This window comes from Balaenoptera borealis (assembly GCF_965194805.1).
Source record: "Balaenoptera borealis genome assembly, chromosome: 16".
Classification (NCBI taxonomy): Eukaryota; Metazoa; Chordata; class Mammalia; order Artiodactyla; family Balaenopteridae; genus Balaenoptera; species Balaenoptera borealis.
Genome location: NC_138872.1, coordinates 30787895 through 30813548, shown reverse-complemented (window position 1 = coordinate 30813548; position 25654 = coordinate 30787895). Strand labels below are relative to the sequence as shown.

General features: G+C 38.3%; 1 protein-coding gene across 7 annotated transcripts in view; it reads right to left on the bottom strand.

Annotated features, from left to right (window-relative positions):
• The window catches only part of ATRN (attractin), a 160014-nt gene that overhangs the window by 112724 nt on the left and 21636 nt on the right, over positions 1–25654 (bottom strand). For 5 of the 7 annotated variants that reach the window (XM_082358973.1, XM_082358967.1, XM_082358968.1 and 2 more), the window contains exons 2-3: positions 7289–7372; positions 4252–4365 (exon numbers count right to left, since the gene is read on the bottom strand). The exons of 1 other annotated variant lie outside the window; for it this stretch is intronic. In XM_082358973.1, coding sequence (XP_082215099.1) covers positions 4252–4365; positions 7289–7372 — 198 coding nt within the window. The remainder of the gene's footprint in view (positions 1–4251; positions 4366–7288; positions 7373–25654) is intronic. One more of the 7 variants, XM_082358969.1, reaches the window with a different exon arrangement.

Sequence of the window (25654 nt, the reverse complement as noted above, 5' to 3'; positions counted from 1 at the left end):
ATATAATACCAGGTAGAGGTAAATACTATGAAGGCAAATAAAACAGTAAAAGAACAGAAAGTGCTACTTTAGAAAGGGCATTTAGGGGCTTCCCTGGTGGTGCAGTGGTTGAGAATCTGCCTGCCAATGCAGGGCACACGGGTTCGAGTCCTGGTCTGGGAGGATCCCACATGCCACGGAGCAACTGGGCCCGTGAGCCACGACTACTGAGCCTGCGCGTCTGGAGCCTGTGCTCCGCAACAAGAGAGGCCGGCGATAGTGAGAGGCCCGCGCACCGCGATGAAGAGTGGCCCCCACTTGCCACAACTAGAGAGGGCCCTCGCACAGAAACGAAGACCCAACACAGCCATAAATAAAATAAATAATAAAATTTGAAAAAAGAAAATGCTCCCTATTAAAAAAAAAAAAAAATTCTCCTTTAAAAAAAAAAAAAAAAAGAAAGGGCATTTAGGGAAGGACTCTTGGAAGAAATGACATTTGATCACAGACCTAAATGAAGGTTTCAACCATCATCATGCTTTCATCAGTTTTACATACCAGAATCCCCTAAAATGCTGAGGGGTAAGTACTTGCAAGAGCAGGGCCACCTAGAAACACGTATGTCAAAACAATCTTGCCATAAGAAATACTGGCACAGGAAAGGACTGGGGGATTCAGTCACATGTAGGACACTCTTTGTTATCTTAGCATGAGCTTCAGGGTCAGAGATGTGAGCTCCGAGTCTTGTTCCACAAGCCTGTGCATGTCACTGACATCTCTGAGACTTAGCTTCCTCAAAAGCACAATGAAAGAAACCCTATCTACCTCACAGCAATGTAATGAGAATCAAACTGTTAAAGCATGTGAAGGGCTGAAATAGCATCTCACACCAGTAGGTGTTCAATAAGAGATGGCTAATGGTGTTTATTATTTATATGGTGGGGACATTTAAATGTATAGAACGAATGGCAGAATGGGTGGAGGGAGAAAGGATGGAGAGTCAGAAGGAGTGGGAGGGCCACCTGCACTAAATGACCACATTGCTGGAGAAAGGGGATCAGCTTCCCTACTGTCAGAGAGACTTAGGCATTTGCTTCTTTTCACTTCAAAAACTTGTGACAGCTTCGGAATGTGCTTTTTCCCAGTGTGAAAATAAAACAACTGGTTTATGACAAAAATAAACTTTGTACAGAATAAATGAATATAAACCTCAACCCAGTGTGCAAGGCAATAGAAAGTGTGTGGGTGAGAAAGTGATGCTGCAGGCTTGCCGTTCAACTGTCACCCTGAGCTGCCTCCACCTCCCTGTCCCCTGCCCCTAGGCAGGTAAATAAATGCAGGCTCAGCTTAGGCTGCAGCAAGCTGTTCAACTTGAGAAAATCAAGAACTGCTTGCCCTGGGGTTCTTCATAATCTTATACTGTAAACACCATTGTTTAGAACCATTTCTGAAATCGCTGAACTTTATAAAGGTATTGTCTTAATTCAACATAACTGTTCCAGACAGATATGGGCTCTCTGAACACACCTGGGGCACAGCCTGACTTTGCCAACTACACATGTAAGTTTACATAGTTGGCAAATCGTCAGTTTGACACACCTGTCTCCTTGCAAAACTATACACTCAAGGACAGGCAGATGTGGAAGGTAAGCCAGATTTTTAAAGTCAGGGTTAGGAGCCTGGGGATGGGTCCAGACAGCATGTATACTTCTGAGTGGTAAAGGAGGGTCCACAGCCACAAAAGAGGTGCCTGCCTTTGATTACCTGCCACAGACTGACCACGATTTCCATGGGGTGCCGGACAGGCTGACTCCCACTTTCACAAGACTTCCTCTAACAGCTCTGCATCACAGCCTAAACAACTGCCTCATCAATATTTGACTTTCTTAAAAATAACAACAACAAAAACCTCTAAAAGGAATAAGAATTTCCTCAGAGAGGAAAACTATTCTCCCTGCTCTATCACCACTACCACCTCTGCATCTCCCTACCAACAGATCTGAGCAGAGCGAGCAGGTGCTCCACAAAGGTGCTGCACTTATGCATTTGTTGAAGTGAATGCACCACAAAGTCATAATGTTGTGCAGCTGGAAGAGACTTGCTCTAGTGGTTCTCAAATTTGTCCAGTAATGGAACTCTGTTTGTTAAACAAATTTTATTCAGAATTTCAGCATATAAAAGATAATGTGATCAACCAGTTCAGAGTCAAATTAAACTTCATGGACTGCAATACACCCAGAGAAAACACAGTACAACACCTTCATTTTAGGCTTCAGAAGATGAGGACTAGAGTGCTTGAATGAACTATTCAGACTCATGCAGAGCCTTGGGCAGAACGCAGATTAAAAGTCCAAATCTTCTGAATCCTGTGTGGCTCTCTTTTTCTTTATTTGGCTGAACTATGTGCCGCCAGGCTCACTCCACTCTGGGCCCCCAGCACATCACCACTGGGTTGATTCCTCTATCCAAAGTCCTCCGGACCCAACAGCACTCCTCAGCTCCCCATCTTGTGACACTGCCTTATGACCTAAACAATTATTTTCAAATTCTTCTGCACATCAGTGCTTCAGGGGTTCTGTATTTCAGGTGAATTTCAATTATTAAACATACATTATCTCACTATGATTTTAGAAAATGCACACTCAATTATAAGTTAAATTTTAACACAATCAATGCATTAATTTATACATTTCAGTAAATAAACTTTTTTATAGAAGCTTAAAAATCCTCCTGTTGTCTGTACATATACTGTGGCTTCTCTCAAAAGTCACTGACTAAAACAGTTGTACCCTTTTGCTTGTTTTGTGGTTGCTGTTGGTTCACATGTCTGCTCATTAAATACACAGTCCAGGTGAACTACAGAGTTATGCATACCCTCTTGGCAGATGTTCCCACAGGGCTATTGGCAAGCTGATTCAAAGTGCCTGGCACATAAAGAGGGGACTCCAGGAGTTTTGATTAACAAATGCAGTTATCAAGTAAACCTCCAACAAGTACTATTATCATGATAACATCATACTACAGATAGTTTTTGTGCTGTGTTAAAGTTTGGGGTGCCTCTTGCTATAAGACAAGGAATGAGTCAAATTCTGGCATAAAGACGTATATGCCCAACATGTAGCCAATGACATTTTGATGCTTAGCATGGCCTATCCACCCTGTTCTTTGGCCCTCTAAGTGAATCTCTGAAACCCAGAAAATGGCCTTGGTTCTCAGTTCAAAGACATGTTGCAGAGATTTCTAAGCCAAAGGGAGTGGAGAAATACAAGGGCACATTGGTCCCCTGATCTCAGCTGTCCTTTGCCTCCTCATGTTATGTTCACTCTCTGTTATCTCCTCACCCACAAGAGACATCAACCAGCCCCATGTGAGGAATACAAAAAATATTTGTTAAACAGATTTCTTTTAAAGTCAGGGAAATCAAATATTTGAGGGAAAGAAATCCAGACAGTCAGCTGACAACTATGACTCTCTAAGGATATGCATTTTAGAAAAAATATATTTTAAAAATCCTCTATCAAGTAAAAGGAAGAAAAATAGAACAGTTTTGAATTCGCATGTGGTCAAAAATATAATAAACAACACAGCTACTTACTGTTAATAAAAAGTAAAATGTCAAAACAATTCAGAGCACCCCATGTATTTGGTGTTAAGCTGTTTAACAACAAACACAGAATATACTGTAGAAAAAAAATCACAACACGTAGCTGGAATGTTCCTCATTCTCTACAGGTAACCACTGTTTGTTTTATGTATACTCTTCCAAAACGTTTCCCTCACCCATATTAAGGTATATACATAATTACACATCACACACACCCACACACACACACACAGAGCTATATCTGAATTCAACAAATAACTCCTGAATGCCTATGCAATGAAGAACACAACAAGGATCAAGACGAACATGGTTCCTGATTTAATTTTTCACAGAAATATTATATTCGATATATTACTCACAAAACATTTTTAGATGTAAACTTCACCACCACCACAAGAAGTAGGTAAATTTGATACTACCATCACAATTTTATAGATCAGGAAACTAAAAAGTGAGGTCAAGTACTCTGCCCAAAAACTTACCCAGAAGCTACAGGAAACCAAGTTAGGACTAGCACAAAAGTGATAGGACTCCATAACTAGTACTCTTTCCATGAAGTAAATGTCTTAAGTGATAAAAAAGGTGAATCCAGTAAGAATACAATCTAGGAGATACATGAATTCAGAAATCAAACAATGGTTAACCAGTATTTATATGACTAAGCTTACCTAAAGGCAGCAACTAGGGGTGCGTAAATTGAGTCCCCATCATAAACATATAAATGGTCCCAACTACACTCTGTAGCAAAATGATTGAAACGAAGCCTCATTATTCTATTTGGCCTGAAAAGAACAGAAAAAAGTAATTTATAATAATCATAATCACTATAAAACATTTGAGAAAAAATATAGATTTTTAAAGAATTTATATAGAGAGAAGAAATTACTAGTATGTAATCAGTACTCCTTCACTTGTCAAAGATTTCCTTAGTACTTTCTATGTGCAAGAGACCACTAAATATGCAATGGTAAACAAAATAGACATGGTCTATGCATCTTTGGGCCTTATAGTCTATACAGTGGCCATTCTTTACCAATCCATTAGCCTTTCTTATTCAACTTAAGATTTCATACTACATCATTTTACAAACACACCTGCCAATCCTCTAAACTTGCCTGCCCCTCTGCCTTTTCATGGAACTCCCTGGAAGAAGTCCTGGTCTAGAGAACACCAGTTATCTGCTTTGACCTAGACTGAATCTAGAGAAAACTAAGCCATGCTGGAGAAAGTCACAACACTGGGTAGGCTGGTTCCAGTACTGGCGCTTCGATTCTGCCAGCAGTCCTACTACTAGTTCTCAATTTCTATTTCAGACCACCCAGTCCCATCTCCCTGCTTATGCTCAGCACTCAGACAAAAATTTCTCAAATACCCACTTTCTAAAATAGATACATTTACCTACTTTTCCTTCCATCTCTCAAATATTTAACATCTCCCTCTCATCTGAAACTTCCAAGTCCACACTTAAATCTCTTTAAGTATCACATATTTTACAAAAAACAACAAAACACAAAAAACTTTAAATCTGAACTCTCCTTCCAGCTACTATCAGACCTATCCCTTTCTCCTCTGAAACTCCACAGAAGACTTTGGTTTTCTCCATTTCCTCACATCCCACTCACCTTTTCACTCTCCAACCTGGCTTTAGCCCACAGACTCTACTCCAAAAGTTCTTGGTAAGATCAACACCATCTATATCCTGGTGATTCCTAACTATATGTCTCCAGCCTGAACCTTTCATCTACCCCATACTTCTTGTCTAACTAAAATCTCTAACCAAACAATTAAATAAATACATAAACAAGTTAACTCACATGGTGATGAATACTGGGAAGAAATTAAAGGAATGTGATGTAGTAGTACAACAGATGGTGGGGAGATACCCCAGAAAGTTTTGGAAAATATTAGAATGGTGAGAGATAAGCCATGTCAAAAGCCTGGGGGGACAATGTTTCAGGCAGAGAGAATAACAGTCTTAAAGTCTTAGACTTTAGAAGTTGATGTGTCCAAGCAACATGAAGAAAATCAGCATGTCTGAAACACAGCAAACAGAAGGAATAAGATAAGAAGTGAGTGAGTGGTGGGCAAGGGGCAAAGGTAAAAACTGGAGGTCAATTTCAAGGCTATTACAGTGGCCCAGGAAAGAGAGGATGGTTGGTGGTTCTTAAAGTAACTGTAGAGTTGAAGATGAAGAGGATTGGGGAGATATTCTAGAGGGGAAAACTGATAGAACTTACTGACAGGCTGAACATGTGGATAAGGAAACGGAGGATTTGAAGTTTTTTTCTTAGTTTTATGCTTAGGCTGAGGTGGAGCAACCACTGACAGCACATTCAGAGCAACAGTGGAGAAGGATATCAGATGGGAGTGAACTGGTAAAAAGGGCAAGAGCAGACAGCTCCTTAAAGCAGCAGTTCTCAGAGTATGGTCCACACAATGCCAGGGTCCCTGAGGCCCTTTTAGGAGGTCCGAGAGGTAAAAACTATGGTTATTTAGACTTGGATATCTGGTAGATATTTTCTTGAAAATGAACAAAGCAAGCCTGCATTTATTACCAAAGAAAATATAAGCTTTCAAGCAATAATGAGTTTTGGAAAATTTGTACCTACCACCCAGATACAACTTCCCAATACTTAAAAATTTCTGATGAGATTGATGGTGATTTTTAACTAAGGTGATGTTTTAAATTTCATATAATGAAATATATCGACACCTGGAAGACCTGCATAATTCAGTGAACCAATATTTTCCAAATGTTACAAAATCATGCATGGGTTCAAGATCTATTTAAAGTACAAGAAAACCAATTAAAAAATTTTATTTTATTTTTGGCCATGCCACACAGCATGTGGGATCTTAGTTCCCCGACCAGGGATCGAACCCATGCCCCCTGCAGTGGAAGCGTGGAGTCTTAACCACTGGACCGCCAGGGAAGTCCCATAGAAAACCAGTTTTAACTTAACAAGTTCTAAAAGTTCATTAGGATCATTTCAGATTCCACACTGCAATTTAGTTTTAAGAAATTACCATTTGTCCAGTTATGGTCCAGTCTTCTAAGACTGTCCACAATTATTTTAAAGGGTTATTAATGGTTGCAATGAGAGTGAATGCATGTGACACTTTCTGCAAGAAGCTTTTAAGAAGCAGGTCTGCTTTCTCCCGAACTTCCTCCTTCCCCTCCTGCTGGCTGCAGTTAGCCAACAGTGAAGCTAATGAATGAATGGCAGAGCCTGGGTCCTACTACCAAAGGGAAGAAAGCTGCCTGCTGACCAGGAACACCTGCCTTGGAACTGTTATGTGAGGAAGAAATAAACTTCCATATGTTAAATCACTAAAAATAATAAATAAATAAATAGGCCTATTAAAATCTCTTCCCTTCCCTACTACATATTCAAGTGAAGTCTAATTTTCTTCATATACCTCAACCATAATAAAATATTGTAACAGTTTTTTAACTATTACAACTGAAAATATACAAATTTCTGGTGTGTATAATTCATTTGCAAATCAACACAGAAGTCTTTTTCAATTAACGTTGAAGATTAAGAAAAATAAGAAAATCAAATTCACTTGTCAAAGTAAAGGTTACCAAATAAAAAATATTTTAAGTTGCCACAGATTGTTAATTTTACATGTAGGAAAAGTAATCTCACAATGAGCTCTATCCTGAAAAAAAAAAAAATTAAATTAGCCATTACTACTTACTGTCCTTCAATGAGCCATGTGCACTTTGTTTTATATTTATAATTTCCAGGTCCATCTGTTATAAACCCAGAAGATCCAGTTAGTCTGTAATTCAAAAAATAAAAAAATTTAAATCCATCAAAATTTCATATATTAATAATATCTTTCTTAACTCTCAATACAATCCAAGTGGGTACACTGATGCATGCTATGACCAGAAGAAAAAGACTGGATAGGTATACGCAGGTTACACAAATCTGGATGAAACAAATTCATGCCATATACTTAAGAAAAGGGGATACAAATATATTAAAACCAACAGGAATGAACAAAAACATACATCTTTCTAGCTGAGACGGGAAAATCACACTTTGTTTCCATAAAAATGGCCACAAGAAGTTACTTATAAATATCAGTTGGTTTTTAAAAAATAAGGCCACACAGTTACCATTACAAGTAAAATGTGCAAATGCAATAAATAATGCTGTGGCCAGCATAACTATGATGCGCAAGCACATCAATCCACAACACACAACAGACCCACCACAGCCATTTAGTTGCTTCTTCTGAAGTGGCAATCTACCACACTCTGCGAGCAGTGCACATCAGCACCTGACTTCCCACACACATGCCAAGCTTGAAGTTTATCAATATTTTTAGGTCTTGCCAATATGACAGGCACATCTTAGTATCTCATTAATATTTTTACCAGTACTAACCCTAATGTATGAAGATTCTCATGTGTTTTGGTCATTTGCATTTTCTCCTTTGCAAATTAAGACTCAATATTCTTTACCCACTTTGCTACCAAGTTATCTTTTTCAAAATAATGTTTAAGAGCTCTATTTATATTAAGAAGCTCCCATTTGTATGGTAAATGTACTATAAACATATTTTCTCAGTTTATGTCTAGTATATATTGTAGAAATATATACTATAAATGTAGAAATTTTTAATATTTAAGGATGCTATTTCTTTCCTCTTTGCTGTTTCCAGATCACTTTTCCTCCCTCTTCCATCAACAATGTCAGCCTGTCTGAAACAAATGCTCTCTTCTGGATCTGCCTCCCTTACTTTCTGAGTTATCTACTGACATCCCAATTACTCCTCTCCACCCACTCAAGATATCAACATCTAGCTCATTGCCTTCCATTCAGCCGCATCCAAGATGTTCCATCCAAAGCCCAGCCTCTCCATTTCTTAACTTCACCATTAACAATTTTTTCCTCTACCTCACTTTAGTTACCCAGTCTTTTCAGCCCTGCTGTTAGGAGTGAAAGCTCTACCATAAAATCTCCATTTAAAGCGACCTACACTCTGACCACCATCTCTGCTCTCTCTAGTTCATTTAGCCTAGCTCCCCCTCTCCAATGAATCTTCAGCCCCGACCTCCAATCCACACAACTATCACTTCTTTATGTTCATCACTCACACGTTCCACTTTCTCACTTACCTAGGTATGATTCCAGGGTCCATCACAATTATCATCCCCTGCAAATCTCTCGACTTCTTTGCATTCTCTCTCTCTCTACTGTACTTGCCTGATATAAATGTCTCTGTGTCTTACTCCCCAACATCCATTCCATTCCCAAAATATTAGTCTAAGCCAATCATGGTTTCCTGTGCCCCTTGCCAATTAGAAATGTGTATTAGTTAAGATTAAGTTCTAATGCAACTGACAGAAAAACCTAAATAGTAATGGCTCTAACCAAGATATAAAGCCCAAACATAAGCAACCTGGAGCACATAACACATTTCTATGATCATCAGGGAGCTAATTAATGTTCTGCTATCTTGTTGCTCTGTCATCCTCAACATGTGCTTCCACCTCATAATCCAAGATGGCTGCACAAACTCCAGTTATTATTTCCACATTCTACACAGCAGGAAAGAGTTGAAAGAAAACAAGGTACATACCCCTGCCCTCTAAGTCGAACTTGACAATTAAACTTACCCTCTAGCCAAAAATTAGACATACCTAAATGTACAGGGAGGCTGAGAAATACAGCCATCATCCCAGATGACCATATACTCAGTGAAAAATCAGGACTCTTTACCAGAGAAGAGAAGAAAAACTACTACTTCTGCCACAGCATGTAATCTAATCTTAGATGTGAGGGTAAGTCTGATGGAGGGTTTCTAGGAAATATTTCCTCATTCCTAACTACGACACCTAGATCTCCTCTTCAAGAAAAGACTTGTTGCCAGCTGCAGAAATGAGCGTGGTCAACAGACAGCATCCAGCTGTCAGTTCCATTGGAGCTGCCTTGTCCCAGGTCATATCCTTCCCAGCACAGCCCACACAGAGTGGGTATAATGGCTGGGCATTTTTCAGTCTAACATGGGACAACTCTGGCAGGCAATCCTTACTCCAGAACTCTCCTTTGCCAAGCCTGCATTGAAGCTCAACTTCTTCCTTTGCCCAGTTCTGCTTCCTGCCCCTTCCTCTCACAGATGTTATAACTAACTTTTACCCCAAACTCCATCGCAGAAAATGCTTCCAAGAAACCCAGCCTATGACAGACAGACATCCAAAGAGACCATCCTTCTTCCTCTGGACTTTGCTATGTTTGGATTTTACTTCAAACATCACGCTATGAGCCTATACACAAAACCAACACCAAGGATGACAAATCAAAGGAGTGCAAAGGTCCCTGAAGAGCCACACCAAACAACCACAGAGACCACCCCAGGTTTACAGGTAAATAAATTTCCCAGTAGTTCAAACAGTTTTGTGGCTTTCTACTATGCTTCTTTTGTTTCTAAGAGTTTTTACAGACTTCACATGGACATGTTCAGGTATTTGCAAATCTGCATCCCTTTTGGAGAAAATATAGGTCATTTTTATTTTGAATATTTACTTCATATCTTTAAACATACACATTTACATAATTTTACAGATAATGAATAGATATGATCAGACAGGCTTTTTTGGGGTCAATCAAAGGACAATTCTCCCTTTTTCACTGATCTCCCCAAGCACTCCACCCCTTCTCCCAAGATAAACATTTAACAGAATTTCCATCCTGTTCCACTGATCTATATTTCTGTTTTTGTGCCAATACCATACTGTTTTTTTTTTAATGGTAACTTTTTTATATACATATATATTTTTTAGTTTACTTATTTATTTTTGGCTGCGTTGGGTCTTTGTTGCTGTGTGCAGGCTTCTCATTGAGGTGGCTTCTCCTGCTGTGGAGACGGGTTCCAGGCACACAGGCTTCAATAGTTGTGGCACACGGGCTCAGCAGTTGTGGTTCACAGGCTCTAGAGCACAGGATCACTAGTTGTGGCGCACGGGCCCAGTTGCTCTGCAGCATGTGGGATCCTCCCGGACCAGGGCTCAAACCCGTGTCCCCTGCATTGGCAGGCGGATTCTTAACCACTGCGATACCAAGGAACTCCCCATACCGTTTTGATTACTGTAGCTTTGTCGTATAGTCAGAAGTCATGGAGCTTGATTCCTCCATCTCCATCTTTCTTTCTCAAGATTGCTTTGGCTATTTGGGGTCTTTTGTGTCTCCATACAAATTTTAAGATTTTTTGTTCTACTTCTGTGAAAAATGTCATTGGTAACTTGATAGGGATTGCATTGAATCTGTAGATCGCCTTGGGTAGTACAGTCATTTTGACAATATCAATTTTCCCAATCCAAGAACATGGTATATCTTTCTGTTTGTGTCATCTTTGATTTCTTTCTTCACTGTCTTATAGTTTTTGGAGTACAGGTCTTTTGCCTCCTTAGATAGGTTTATTCCTAGGTATTTTATACTTTTTGATGCAATGGTAAATAGGATTGTTTCTTTAATTTCTCTTTCTGGTCTTTCCTTGTTAGTGTATAGAAATGCAAGAGATTTCTGTGTATTAATTTTGCATCCTGCAACTTTACCAAATTCATTGATGAACTCTAGTAGTTTTCTGGTAGCATCTTTAGGGTTTTCTACGTATAGTATCATATCATCTGCAAACAGTGAGCTTTATTTTTTCTTTTCCAATTTGGATTCCCTTTATTTCTTTTTCTTCTGATCACTGTGGCTAGGACTTCCAAAACTATGTTGAATAAAAGTGGCAAGGGTGGACATCTTTGTCTTGTTCCTGATCTTAGAGGAAATGCTTTCACCTTTTCACCACTGAGTATGATGTTAGCTGTAGGTTTGTCATATATGGCCTTTATTATGTTGAGATATGTTCCCTCTATTACAACTTTCTGCAGAGTTTTTATCATAAATGGGTGTTGAATTTTGCCCAAACCTTTTTCTGCATCTACTGAGATGATCATATGGTTTTTATTCTTCAATTTGTTGATGTAATGTATCACACTGACTGATTTGTGGATATTGAAAAATCCTTGCATCCCTGGGCTAAATTCCACTTGATCATGGTGTATGATCATCTGAATGTACTGTTGGATTTGGTTTGCTTGTATTCTGTTGAGGATCTTTGCGTCTATGTTCAGCAGTGATATTGGCCTGTAATTTTTTGTGTGGTATCTTTGTCTGGTTTTGGTATCAGGGTGATGGTGGTCTCATAGAATGAATTTGGGAGTGTTCCTTCCTCTGTGATTTTTGGCAATAGTCTCAGAAGGATAGGTGTTAACTCTTCTCTAAATGTTTGATAGAATTTGCCTGTGAAGCCATCTGGTCATGGACTTTTGTTTGTTGGAAGTTTTGTTTGCTGGAAGTTTTTAAATCACAGTTTCAATTTCAGTACTTGTGATTGGTCTATTCATGTTTTCTATTTCTTCCATGTTCAGTCTTGGAAAATTATACCTTTCTAAGAATTTGTCCATTTCTAGGTTGTCCATTTTATTGGTTGCTTATGATCCTTTGTATTTCTGTGGTTTCATTTGTATTTGAGCCCTCTCCCTCTTTTTCTTGATGAGTCTGGCTAAAGGTTTATCAATTTTGTTTACCTTTTCAAAGAACCAACTTTTAGTTTCATTGATCTTTTCTACTGCTTTCTTCATCTCTATTTCATTTATTTCTGCTCTGATCTTTATGATTTCTTTCCTTCTACTAACTTTGGGTTTTGTTTGTTCTTCTTTCTCTATTTGCTTTAGGTATAAGGTTAGATTGTTTATTTAAGATTTTTCTTGTTTCCTGAAGTAACACTGTATTGCTATAAACTTGCCTCTTAGAACTGCTTTTGCTGCATCCCATAGGTTTTGGATCGTCCTGCTTTCATTTTCATTTGTCCCTAGGTATTTTTTGATTTACTCTCATTTCCTCAGTGATCCATTGGTTTTTTAGTAACACTCTTTAGCCTCCACGTGTTTGTGTTTTTTCGTTTTTCTTATGGTTGATTTCCACTCTCATAGTGTGTGGTCAGAAAAGATGTTTACTATGATTTCAATTTTCTTAAATTTACCAAGGTTCACTTTGTGGCCCAGCATGTGATCAATCCAGGTGAATGTTCCACGTGCACTTGAGAAGAATGTGTATTCTGCTGCTTTTGGATGGAATGCTCTATAAATATCAATTTAGTCCATCTGGTCTAATGTGTCATTTAAGGCCTGTGTTTCATTACTGATTTCCTGTCTGGATGATCTGTCCACTGATGAAACTGGGGTGTTAAAGTCCCCCACTATTATTGTATTACTATCGATTTCTCCTTTTGCGGATGTTAGTATTTGCCTTATATATTGAGGTGCTCTTATATTGGGTGCATATATATTTACAATTGTTATATCTTCTCCTTGGATCATTATATAGTGTCCTTTGCCTCTTGTAACATTATTTTAAAGTCTTTTGTCTGAAATGAGTATTGCTACTACAACTTTCGTTTCTGTTTGTGTGTAATACATTTTCCATCCCCTCACTTTAAGTCCATAGGTCTGAAATGGGTCTCTTGCAGACAGTAAAAGGGTCTTGTTTTTGTATCCATTCATCCAGTCTATGTCTTTTGGATGGAGCATTTAATCCGTTTACATTTAAGGTTATTATCAATATGTATGTTCTTACTGCCATTTTGTTAATTGTTTTGGGTTTGCTTTTGTAGGTCTTTTTTCTTCCCTTCCTCTCTTGTTCTCTTTGATTTGATGACTAACTTCAGTGTTGTGTTTAGATTCCTTTTTCTTTTTTGTGTGTGTATCTATTGTAGATTTTTGGTTTGTGGTTACCATGAGGTTTTGATATAGCAGTCTATATATAAATGAGATGTTTTAAGTTGCTAGTCTTTTAATTTCAAATGCATTTCCAGTATCCAGCATTTGTTCTCTCCTCTTCTCACAACTGCTGATTTTGATATCATATTTGTGTGCAGATGATTTCTTATCTTTATATATGTTTGCCTTTACCAGTAGGCTTTTCCATTTGTAATTTTCTTGTTTCTAGTTGTGGCCTATTCTTTTCCGCCTAGAGAAGTTCCTTTAGCATTTGTTGCAAAGCTGTTGTGGTGGTGCTGAATTCTCTTACCTTTTGGTTGTCTGTATGACAGCCTTGCTGGGTAGAGTAGTTGTAGGTTCTTCCCTTTCATCACTTCAAATATATCGTGCCACTCCCTTCTGGCCTGCAGAGTTTCTGCTGAGAAATCAGCTGATGACCTTATGGGAATTCCCTCGTACATTATTTGTTGCTTTTAATATTTTTTGTCTTTAATTCTTGTCAATTTGATTACTATGTGTCTCAGTGTGTTCCTCCTTGGGTTTATCCTGCCTGAGACACTATGTGCTTCCTGGACTTGGGTGACTATTTCCTTTCCCATGTTAGGGACGTTTTCAACTATTATCTCTTCAAATATTTTCTCAGGTCCTTTCTCTCTCTCTCTTCTCTTTCTGGGACCCCTATAATGAGAATGTTGGTCTGTTTAATGTTGTCCCAGAGGTCTCTTAGACTGTCCTCATTTCTTTTCATTCTTTTTTCTTTATTCTGTTCCATGGCAGTGATTTCCACCATTCTGTCTTCCAGCTCACTTATCCATTCTTCTGCCTCAGTTATTCTGCTATTGATTCCATCAAGTGTATTTTTCATTTCAGTTATTGTATTGTTCATCTGTTTGTATGTGTAGTTCTTCTAGGTTTTTGTTAAACATTTCTTGTATCTTCTCCATCTGTGTCTCCATTTTTTTCCCCACGGCCTTGGATCATCATTACTATCATTACTCCGAATTCTTTTTCAGGTAGATTGCCTACCTCTGCTTCACTTAGTTGTTCTTCTGGGCTTTCCTCTTGTTCCGTCACCTGGGATATACTCCTCTGCTGTCTCGTTTTGTGTAACTTTCTGTGATTGTGATTTCCATTCTGTAGACGGCAGAGTTGTAGTCTGCTGTCTGCCCCGTGGTGGATGACGCTAAGAGGCTTGTGCAGGTTTCTTGGTGGGAGGGACTGGTACCTGCCCAGTGGGTCTTGGGAGCTGGGTCTTGTCCCTCCAGTGGGCAAGGCTATGTCAGGGGGTGTGTTTACTGGGCAGCTGTTTATTCAGGAAGACTTTAAGCAACCTGTCTGCTGATGGGTGGGGCTGTGTTCCCACCTGTTGGTTGTTTGGCCTGAGGCATCCCAGTACTGGAGGCTACAGGCTATTGGGTGGGGCCAGGTCTTGGTGAGAAAACCGAAGTCTCCAAGAGGGTTCACGCCAATGAGTCCTAACCAGAGCTGCCGCTGCCAATGTTCTTGTCCTCTCAGCGAGTCACAGCCGTCCCCCGCCGCCTCTGCAGGAATCCCTCCAATACTGTCAGGTAAGTGTGGCCCAGTCTCTCATGAGGTCACTGCTTTTTTCCCTGGGTCCTGGTGTGCACCAGACCCTCTGTATGCCCTCCAAGTGTGGAGCTTCAGTTTCCCCCACTTCTGTGGAATTCCTGTGATCAAACCCCGCCGACCTTCAAAGCTAGATTCTCTGGGGGCTCCGCCTCCCGTTGCCAGGCTGCCAGGCTGGGGAGCCTGATGTGGGGCTCGGAACTTTCACCCCTGTGGTATAATTATTTTTATAATTATTTTCCAGTTTGTGGGTTGCCCACCTGGCATGTATGGGATTTGATTTTATCGTGATTGCATCCCTCCTACCATCTCGTTCTGGCTTCTTCTTTGTCTTTGGATGTAGGGTATCTTTTTTGATAGACTCCAGAATTTTTTTGTCGGTGGTTGTTCAGCAGTAAGCCGTGATTTTGGTTTTTCCATGAGAAGGAGGGAGGTCATGTCCTTCTACTCTGCCATAGGTCCTGGAAAGCACATGGCACACCTGGGGGCCACAGTGAGGTCAAGGGTAGAGAGCAAAAGTTTGTTTCTTCTAAACAGGACGTGGTTAGGTTTTGTTTCTCAACCTAGTCTGACAGTTTTACTGACACATATAATCTATTCACATTTAGTATAATGAGTGCTATACTGATTTGACTCCTTCCAACCAAATTTTTAAATCAACCTTAATGAGGAGTAATTTATATATAATAAAATGCAGTCATCATAAATGTACAATTTGGTAAGTTTTGACAAATTTATACACATATAAACCCCCCAAACAAGATATAAAACAGTTCTGTCACCCCCCCAAAGTTCCCTCAGACCTGTTTGCAGGTAATCCTTCTCAATGCTGATCTTGTTTCTATCATTGCAGACCTGATTTATGGAACCTGATTTTATAGAATCTGATTTAATGGAATCATGCAGAGACACTTTTGTGCCTTGCTTCTTTTGATCAGCATGTTTCTGAGTATAGTGTGTATCAATAGTTTGTTCCTTCCTATTGCTGTGTAGTATTCTACTGTATGAATATACCACAACATGTCTATCCATTTTCCTGTTGACAGACACTTGGATTATGTAGTTATAGACGCTTATGAACAAAGCTGCTAAGAACACTTGTGCACAAGCCTTTGTGTGGACATTTCTCTTGGATAAAAACATAAAAAAGGAATCATTGGATCAAAGTATAGATATACACGTAAATTTAAAGAAACTGCCAAATTGTTTCCTGAGTGGTTATACCATCTTACACTTCCATCATCTAGGTATAATTCTTCTCTGCCCTCAGGTCTCCCAGTATTCCCACAGCCTCAGCAATATACCCCTTCAGCAATATATTGGACTGTGGAAGTCAGGAAGACCTACTGCACTCCATGGATGCAGCATCTTACTTTCCAAATCTGCAGCTTTGTGGTCCTTGCACCTTGCTATACTGGCCCAGCTACACTGCTCTCTATGTCTAGAAGAATCACAACAGAATGTGGATGTTATAGTTTCCTATAGGTCCCCAAGCAAGCTGGCTCAAGAGAAGCAGGGAGCTTGCAGTTAGAAAAGCCAAGGAAGCAAGCCTCATTCAGGCTGCCATGTCCTTTCTCCCTATTGTCAAAGGCCATCTGAGTCTGGGTTTTCTTGTTGCTTCTAACTAAAAGCATCCCAACTACTTATTTCACCAACTCCAAGATGAACATGTTTTTCTTAACAGCTCAGAAATCAGGATGCATTGTAAAACCAATGGCAGGTCATAGTTTAAATGTTTTTTCTTTCTTAGAAGTACATAAGAGTGCATTTTACACTCAATGGTATCTTAATAAACTGCAGTTATACATATGGCAAACCCTAAACCTGACTGACTCCAACTCTCTGCTTACTCTGTATATGAAACCAAGCAGCTAAATAAGGCTAGTGACACAACACTGTGCTGACTGGTCTCACTTCACATTTATAAACACATATCTCAAGTAGGTTCCCAGCACTGTGGGACAATCAATCTTTTCATTTCCCTGGCCAATTCTCTGTTATACCTTATTATCTTTCACTTTTCCAAACCCTCTTCCCTCTCTTCAATTTTAGCTGATGATCAATTGATTACTTCACCTGTTTCACATCTATTTACCACCAGTGGAATGTAAATTTCATGACAGCAAGGACTTTTGTCTGTTTTGTTCATTATTTCTAGTGCCTAGAAGTGTGTCTGGCATCCTAATGACACAAAGTGAATAGCTGTGGAAAGAAGAAATAAATAAGGAGACCTATATTTTCTTACCATTACTAAATGCAGGTACTTTGCCTTCCCCCTAGTTACAATGGATAGGGTCACACCCTCTACCTGGGTGCAGAATTCTAAAACTCTACTCAATCAAGGGCCTCACCAGAACAAACCTAATTCTAAACCGCACGCTATACTTTTTCTATCTACTGGATCAGCATAAGACTGGCTGTTGGATTCCCTTCTTAAAAAACAAACTTCCTTCTCATGTTCTCAAGCTATTCCCTACTTTTTTTTTTTTTTTTTTTTTTTTAACTTTTACAACAAAGGTCTTCTTAAGAATTATCTACTGTTGGGAATTCCCTAAGGTCCACTGGTTAGGACTCCATGCTTTCACTGCCAAGGGTGTGGGTTCAACCCCTGGTATGGGAAATAAGATCCTGCAAGCTGCACAGTACAGCCAAAAAAACCCCAAACCAAAAAACAAACAAAGAAAAAACCACAAAGAATTATCTACTCTCGCTGACAATACTCTTACCTTGTAACTTCTTAACCCCATTCCAATGGGGTCTAACCCTCACCCCTCCTCTGAAATCCTTCTGTTAAGGTATAGAGGAGTAAATTCTCAGATCCCTTCTTATTTCATTCTCAGATCCCTTCTTACTTCACTCTCCTACACATCTGAAGTAGCTGATGACTCCCTCTTTATTTTTTTGTTTGCATTTAATCTTTTGTTTTCTTCCAATTTTATTGAGATACAATTGACATACAGCACTATATAAGTCTAAGGTGTATAGTATAATGATTTGACCTACATACTTCATGAAATGATTATCACAATAAATTTAGTGAACATTCATCATCTCATATAGATACAATATTAAAGAAACAGAAAACAAAGTTTTTCCTTGTGATGAGAACACTTAGGATTTAGTCTCTTAATAACTCTCATATATAACATACAGCAGTGTTAATTAAATGCATCATGTACATCCTTAGTACTTCCTTATCTTACAACTAGAATTTTGTACCTTTTGACTACTTTCATTCAATTCCCCCTCCCCCCACCCCCTGCCTCTGGTAACCACAAATCTGATCTCTTTTTCTGTTTGTTTCTGAAGTATAATCGACCTACAACACTATGTTAGTTCCTGTTACACAACACAGTGTTTTAATATTTCTATACATTTCAAAATTATCACAATGATAAGTCCAGGTACAATATGTCATCATACAAAGATATTACATAGTTACTGACTATAGTCACCACACTGTACATTTCATACTTGTGATTCATTCGCAACTCTAAGTTTGTGCCTCTTAATCTCCTTCACTTATTTCTCTCCTCCTCCACTCCCCTCCCCTCTAGCAACCACCTGTTTGTCCTCTGTATATACAACTCTATTTGTTTTGTTTTTTGTGTCATCTGTTTTGTTTTTTAGATTCCATATGTAAGTGAACTCATACAGTATTTGTCTTTCTTTTATTTCACTTAGCATAATATGCTCTAGGTCCATCCACGTTGTCACAAATGGCAAGATTTCATTCTTTTCACAGCTGAGTAATATTTGATTGCATATATACACCACACCTTTATCCATTCATCTATTGATGGGCACTTAGGTTGCTTCCATATATTGGCTATTGTAAATAATGCTGCAATGAACATAGGGATATATATATCTTTTCTAATTGGTGTTTTCTTTTCTTTGGATAAAATACCCAGAGAGGAATTGCTGGATCATATGGTGGCTCTTTTTAATTTTTGAGGAATCTTCATACTGTTTTCCATAGTGGCTGCACCAATTTACATTGCCACCGACAGCGCACAGGGTTCCCTTTTCTCCACATCCTCACCAATTCTTGTTATTTGTTGTCTTTTTGAAAATAGCCATTCTGAATGGTGTGAGGTGGCATCTCATTGTTATTCTGATTTGCATTTACCTGATGATTAGTGATGTTGAGCATCTTTTCATGTGCTGTTGGCCATCTGTATGTTTTCTTTGGAAAAATGTCTATTCAGATCCTCTGCCCATTTTTAGTCAGGTTGTTTGTTTTTTCATATTGAGTTGTATGAGTTCTTTGTATATTATGGATATTAACCCCATATTGAAAATACCATTTGTAAATACGTTCTCTCACTCAGTAGGTGGCCTTTTTGTTTTGTTGATAGTTTCCTTCACTGTGCAAAAGATATTTAGTTTGATGTAGTCCCATTTGTTTATTTTTGCTTTTGTTTCCCTTGCCTGAGGAGACATATCCAAAAAAACTAAGACTGATGTCAAAGAGCACACTGCCTATGTTTTCTTGTAGAAGTTTTATGGTTTCATGTCTTAAAGTCTTTAATCCATTTTGAATTTATTTTTGTGCATGGTGTGAGAGCAGTCCAGTTTCTTTTGCATGTAGCTGTCCAGTTTTCACAACACCATTTATTAAAGAGGCTGTCTTTTCCCCATTGTATATTCTTGCTTCCTTTATCATAGATAATTGCCCATATAAGTGTGAACTCATTTCTGGGCTCTCTATTCTGTTCCACTGATGTATATGTCTGTTTTTGTGCCAGTACCATACTGTTTTGATTACTGTAGCTTCGTAATACAGTTTGAAACCAGGGAGCCTCCCTCTTTCTTAAAACACTTTCTCCACTTGGTTTCCCAAACCCTACACTCTGGACTCACAGGCAGCTTCTTCTCAGTCCCCTTTGGTAATTCCAACTGCTTATCCCAATATCTAAATGTAGGAATGCCCCAAGGCTCCAACCTCAGTCTGCTTCTATACCTAAATTCTGGGTCACTGGGTAAGTGATCTCAAACTGTCTCAAAGCCTTAAGTACCAACTGCATATATTTTTTACAACAAAACTATCATCTCTATGATTGGAACACCATTCTCCTGGTTATCCCAGGCAAAAACTATGAACAATACAGGCATATTATCTGTAAAAAAAATTATATTTTCTCCTTTCTAACATTTTCATTATATTTTATTATCTTCTTGTCTTATTACAACTGGTTAAGATCTCCATTATTACACTGAAAAGAACTGGTAATGGTAAGTATCCCTGTTTTGTTCCCAATCTCAGGGGAAAGCTTTCAAAATTTCACCCTACAGTGTGATATTTACCCTAAATTCTTTGTATGAAGTCTTCACCAGATTAAGGAAGTAATTTTCTATTCTTTTTTTCTTTCTTTCTTTCTTTTTTTAAATTTATTTGGCTACACCGGGTCTTAGTTGCAGCATGTGGGATCTTCACTGCCACATGCTGGATCTTCGTTGCAGCATGTGGCATCTTTAGTTGTGGCATATGGCATCTTTTAGTTGCGGCATGCGGGATTTTTAGTTGCAGCATGTGGGATCTTTTAGTTGTGGCATGCGGGCTCTTAGTTGCAGCATGCAGGATCTAGTTCCCTGACCAGGGATCTCCCTGACCAGGGATCAAACCTGGGCCCCCTGCATTGGGAGTGCAGAATCTTAACCACCAGACCACCAGGGAAGTCCTTATTCTTTAAACTAAAGATTTTTTTTTTTACCACTAATGAGTACTGAACTCTATTTTCTTTTTAAAGAACTGTCCATCTAATGAAATGATCATTTGGTTTTTCTCCTTTATTCTGTTAAATCGACCTTGAATTTCTCAAATCCAAGAAACCCAAAGTTGGGTTCAATTTGGTCATTATTCTTTTTACATTTTGCTGGATACAGTTTGCAAATATTTTGTTTAATTTTTTTTAATATGTTTGTAAGTTAGACTGACCTGTTGCTTTCCTTCTTTGTCAGGTTTTGATAATAAACATATGCTGGCTGCATAAAAACAATGGATTTCACCTCTCTTCCTATGTTCTAGAAGAGTCTGTGTAAGACTGGTCCTATAAAAGTTTGCAAGAATTTACTATTGAAGCCATCTGGGCCTGGAGTTGTCTTTTTAGTAAATTAGTTTTACTAGAGTTTGCCATTCCATTTAAATTTTTCAAATTTATTGGAATAAACTTGTTAATAATATCCTCGTATGATTTTTCCAATGTCTGTAGGATCTATAGTGATGGCCCCTTTATCATCACTGATATCAGTAATTTCTGTTTCTTTTTCTCTTTATCAATCTCTCTAGCAGTTTATCAATTTTACTAGTCTTTTAACACTTACCTTTGTTAATCCTCTGTATTGTATAGGTTTTATATTAATTTTTCTCTTACCTATATTATTTCATTCCCATGACTTTAAGTATATTTTGTAGTGCTTTTTCTATTTTCTTGAGTTGATAACTTAGATCACTGATGCAATCTTTCTTCTTTTTTAATGTATGCATTTAAAGCTGTAACTTCCATTCTCAGCACGGCACTAGTGGTATCCCAAAGCTTTGAGATAAAATATTTTCATTACCATCTGGTTTGAAATATTTTCAAATTACTGGGGTGGTTTCTTCTTCGATTCATGAACATTAGAAGAGTACAGTAACTGTATAGTGCAGTATTCTCTGTATGTCAATTAGGCCAAGTGTTTTCAAATCTTTCTTCTGTTAGTTACTGAGAGAGGAGTATTTTTAACATCAATGGATGTAAAAAAGCAGGAAGAAAATCTGATGAGGAGCAGGATATGTGCATGGTCTTAAAGCATCTCCTCACATACTGCTTAACGGTTGCAAGGAGGAATTAGTGGAAAAATAAGACAATATCTCAAACAGGAAAATAAAATATAAAAAATAAGGGACAGATAGGCATTGTATGCCTCCACATGTGATACCGTGAGAAGGATACCTCCCCACCTAAGCAGCATCCCGGCCAAGGATGCATAACTTGAATCTAACCATGAGGAAACATGAAACAAAAGCAAAATTTTTAAAACTGAATTAAAACTGGGGGGCTGTATGTATGAAAAAATGCCAATATCATTAAAAACAACAAAGAAAGGCAGTAGAAATGTTTTAGATCAGGGGCTGGCTAACTATAGCCCTTGGGCAAAATCCAGCCTGCCATTCATTCATGAAAATCTTATTGGAACACAGCCACAATCTTTTGCACACTTACTGGCAATGGCTGTTCAGTGCTACAATAGCAGAAGTGAGCAGTTGTGATCGAGACAAAGCCAAAAATACTTACTATTTGGTCCTTTACAGAAAAGGTGTGCTGACCCCTGTTCCAGATTAAAGCAGGCTAAAGAGACATGACAATCAGATGCAATACCTAACCCTAGACTGGATCTTGTACTGGAGGCAGGGAAATGACAGAAAGGTCATTATTCGGTCAGTTGACAATGGGGAGTACAAACAGTAGATAAAAGCATTATATCAATGTCAGATTTACTGACGGTGAAAACTATACCTTAAGACTTAAGTCTCTTAATCACTATTCTTAGAAAATACATGCTAAAGTATTTTAAAGGGTCAAGAGCCATGATACATACACACACACACACACACACACACACACACATATACAGCTTATTCTCAAATGCTTCAAGGAAATAAACTGTGTATGGTAGTGTGTTTGTGTGTGAGACAGAGAGACACAGAGAGAGGGAATGATTAGGTATTTTCGTCCCTTTGTCTCTTTGTATTTCTGTCCAGTTATTTTATTCCAATATATTTTGCAATCCACTGATTCTCTCTTCATCTGTGTCTAAGGTTCCTAAAATCAGTAAATGTATTTTCAGTTTCCAGTAACTTCTTTTCTATACTTTCTAATTCTCTGATGAAATTGTTCATCTTGTCATTTAAATTCTTAAAGATAGTTATTATTTATCTCAAAGCCTGTTTCTAATCATTATGACTGCTGGCTTCCTGGTGTGTGTGTGCCTCCACTAATGTCCTTTTCCTCTTCCAAGAGCCAATCCAGAATCCTACACTGCATTTAGTTGTTATGTCTTCTTAGTCTCCCTGAGCCTCTTTTTTAATAATTTAAATTTTAGTTGAAATAATAGATTCACACGCAGCTATAAGAAAAAATACAGTGATTCCTTGTACACTTTAACCAGTTTCCTCGAATGGTAACACTTTTCCAAAACCACAGTATAATGTCACAACCATAATACTGACATTGATAAATCTTATTCAGATTTCCACAATTCTACTTATACTCATGTGTGTACGTGTGTTTGTGTATAAGTTCTGTACAATTTTGTCACCTGTGTAGATTCATGTATCCACCACCACAGTCAAGATATGCACAGTTCCAACAATACATGGATTCCTCATATTGCCCTTTAATAACCACACACACCTGCCTCCCACATCTTCCTCACACACTCGCTATCCTTAATCCCTGCCAATGTTTAATCTGTTAATTTTATCTTTATGCAATGTCTCTCTTTGTCTCTGGTAATTTTCCATACTCTAAAATCTAATCTATCAAATATTAATAGAGCCATTCCTGCTCTTTTTAAAAGTAATGTTTATATGGTATAATTTTTCCATTCTTTTACTTTCTACCTACTACATTGTTGAATTTGAAGTGACTTTCTCACAAGCAGCATATAACTTGGTCACGTTTTTTCATCACTACTGATATGTTAAGGCTTAAGTCTCCCACTCTATCTGATGTTTTATATTTTTTCTCTGGATCTCATTCTTCTGTTTCTCTCTTTTGCCTTCCTGTGAGTCATCTGAACATTTTAAAAGATTTTACCTTGATTTATGTATACAGTTTTTATCTTTTTGTATAGTTTTCTCAGTGGTTACTCTAGGTATTAGAATATACATATGTGATTTATAACAATCTTTTTTTTTAAAATAAATTTATTTATTTTATTTATTTTTGGCTGCATTGGGTCTTCATTGCTGCACACGGGTTTTCTATAGTTGTGGCAAGCGGGGGCTACTCTTCGTTGCGGTGCACGGGCTTCTCATCGCAGTGGTTTCTCATGTTGCGGAGCACAGGCTCTAGGCGCGTGGGCTTCAGTAGTTGTAGCATGCGGGCTCAGTAGTTGTGGCTCGTGGGCTCTAGAGCACAGGCTCAGTAGATGTGGCACACGGGCTTAGCTGCTCTGTGGCATGTGGGATCTTCCCAGACCAGGGCTCAAACCCATGTCCCCTGCACTGGCAGGCAGATTCTTAACCACTGCACCACCAGGGAAGCCCAAAAATCTTCTAGTAATAACGTTTTACCACTTTGAGTGGAGTATGGAAACCTCACTTCCATTTAGGTCCTTTATCTTTTCTATCATCATATTTAGTATCAAACGGTTTTATGTTTTTGATTCAATCATCAATGACTGATAAAATTCAGGAGGAAAAGGAGAGTCTATTATTGTATGCATCGATATTTCTACCCTCTCCATCATCTCTTTCCTGACGCTCCAAGATTCTTTCCTTTATTGTTTCTTTAGGTCTGCTAGCAACAACTTCTTTTAGTTTTTCATCACCTGAGAATGTTTTATTTCCCTTTAATTCCTGAGTGACAACTGTGCTAGATACAGAATTCACAATTGACAGTTCTTTTATTTCAGCACTTGAAATATTGTGCCACTTCCAATGGTACCCATGGTTTCAAATGAGAAATCTATTGTTATTTGAATTGGTATTCCCCATAGGTACTGCATCATTTCTATCTGGCTACTTTCAAGACTTTTTTTGTCTTTAGGTTTCTGGCCCTCTATTCTATTCCACTTATCTGTCTGTTCCTTCACCAATACCACAATGTCTTGTGGTACCATTGTAGCTTTATAGTAAGCCTTGCTGTCAGGTAGTGTCAGCCCTCAAACTTTGCCCTCCTCCTTCAATCTTATGCTGGCTATTCTGGTCTCTTGTCTCTCCATATAAACTTTAGCATCAGTTTGTCAATATCTGCAAAATAATCTGCTAAGATTCTGAATAGGATTACATTGAATTTATAGATCAAGTTGGGAAGAACTGATATCTTGACAACACTGAGTCTTTTGATCCATGAACAAGCAACATCTCTCCATTTATTTAGTTCTTCTTTGATTTTGTTCATCAGAGTTTTGCTGATTTCCTCATACAGATCTTATACATATTTTGTTAGACTTATCCCCAGTATTTCACTTTTGGGAGTGCTGATGTAAATGGCATTGTTCCTAAATTCAAATTCTACTTCCTCATTGCTGATACACAGGAAAGCAGTTGACTTCTGTGTATTAACCTTGTGTCCTGTGCCTTTAGATTTCAAGAGTTTAATTCAAGATGCATTTGGTGTAGATTTCCTTGGGTTTATCCTATATGGGACTTCCACAGTTTCTTGGGTCTGTAGATTTGTTTCTTTTGCCAAATTTGGTAAATTTTCAGCCATATTTCTTTCAAATACTCTTTCAGTCCCATTCTCTTTCTCTTTTCCTTCCGGGACTTCAGTTACACGAATGCTATATCGGTTGTCCTTCATAGATCATTTTTTCTAGTCGGTTTTCTGTTTAGATTGGGTGAATTCTATGGTTTTGTTCTCAGGTTTACTGATGCTACCATCTATTATTCATGGTCACTCTACTATTGAGCCCATCCAGCCACTTTTTTGTTGCTGTTGCTGCTACTGTGTTTTTCAATTCTAAAATTTCCATTTGGTTCTAAT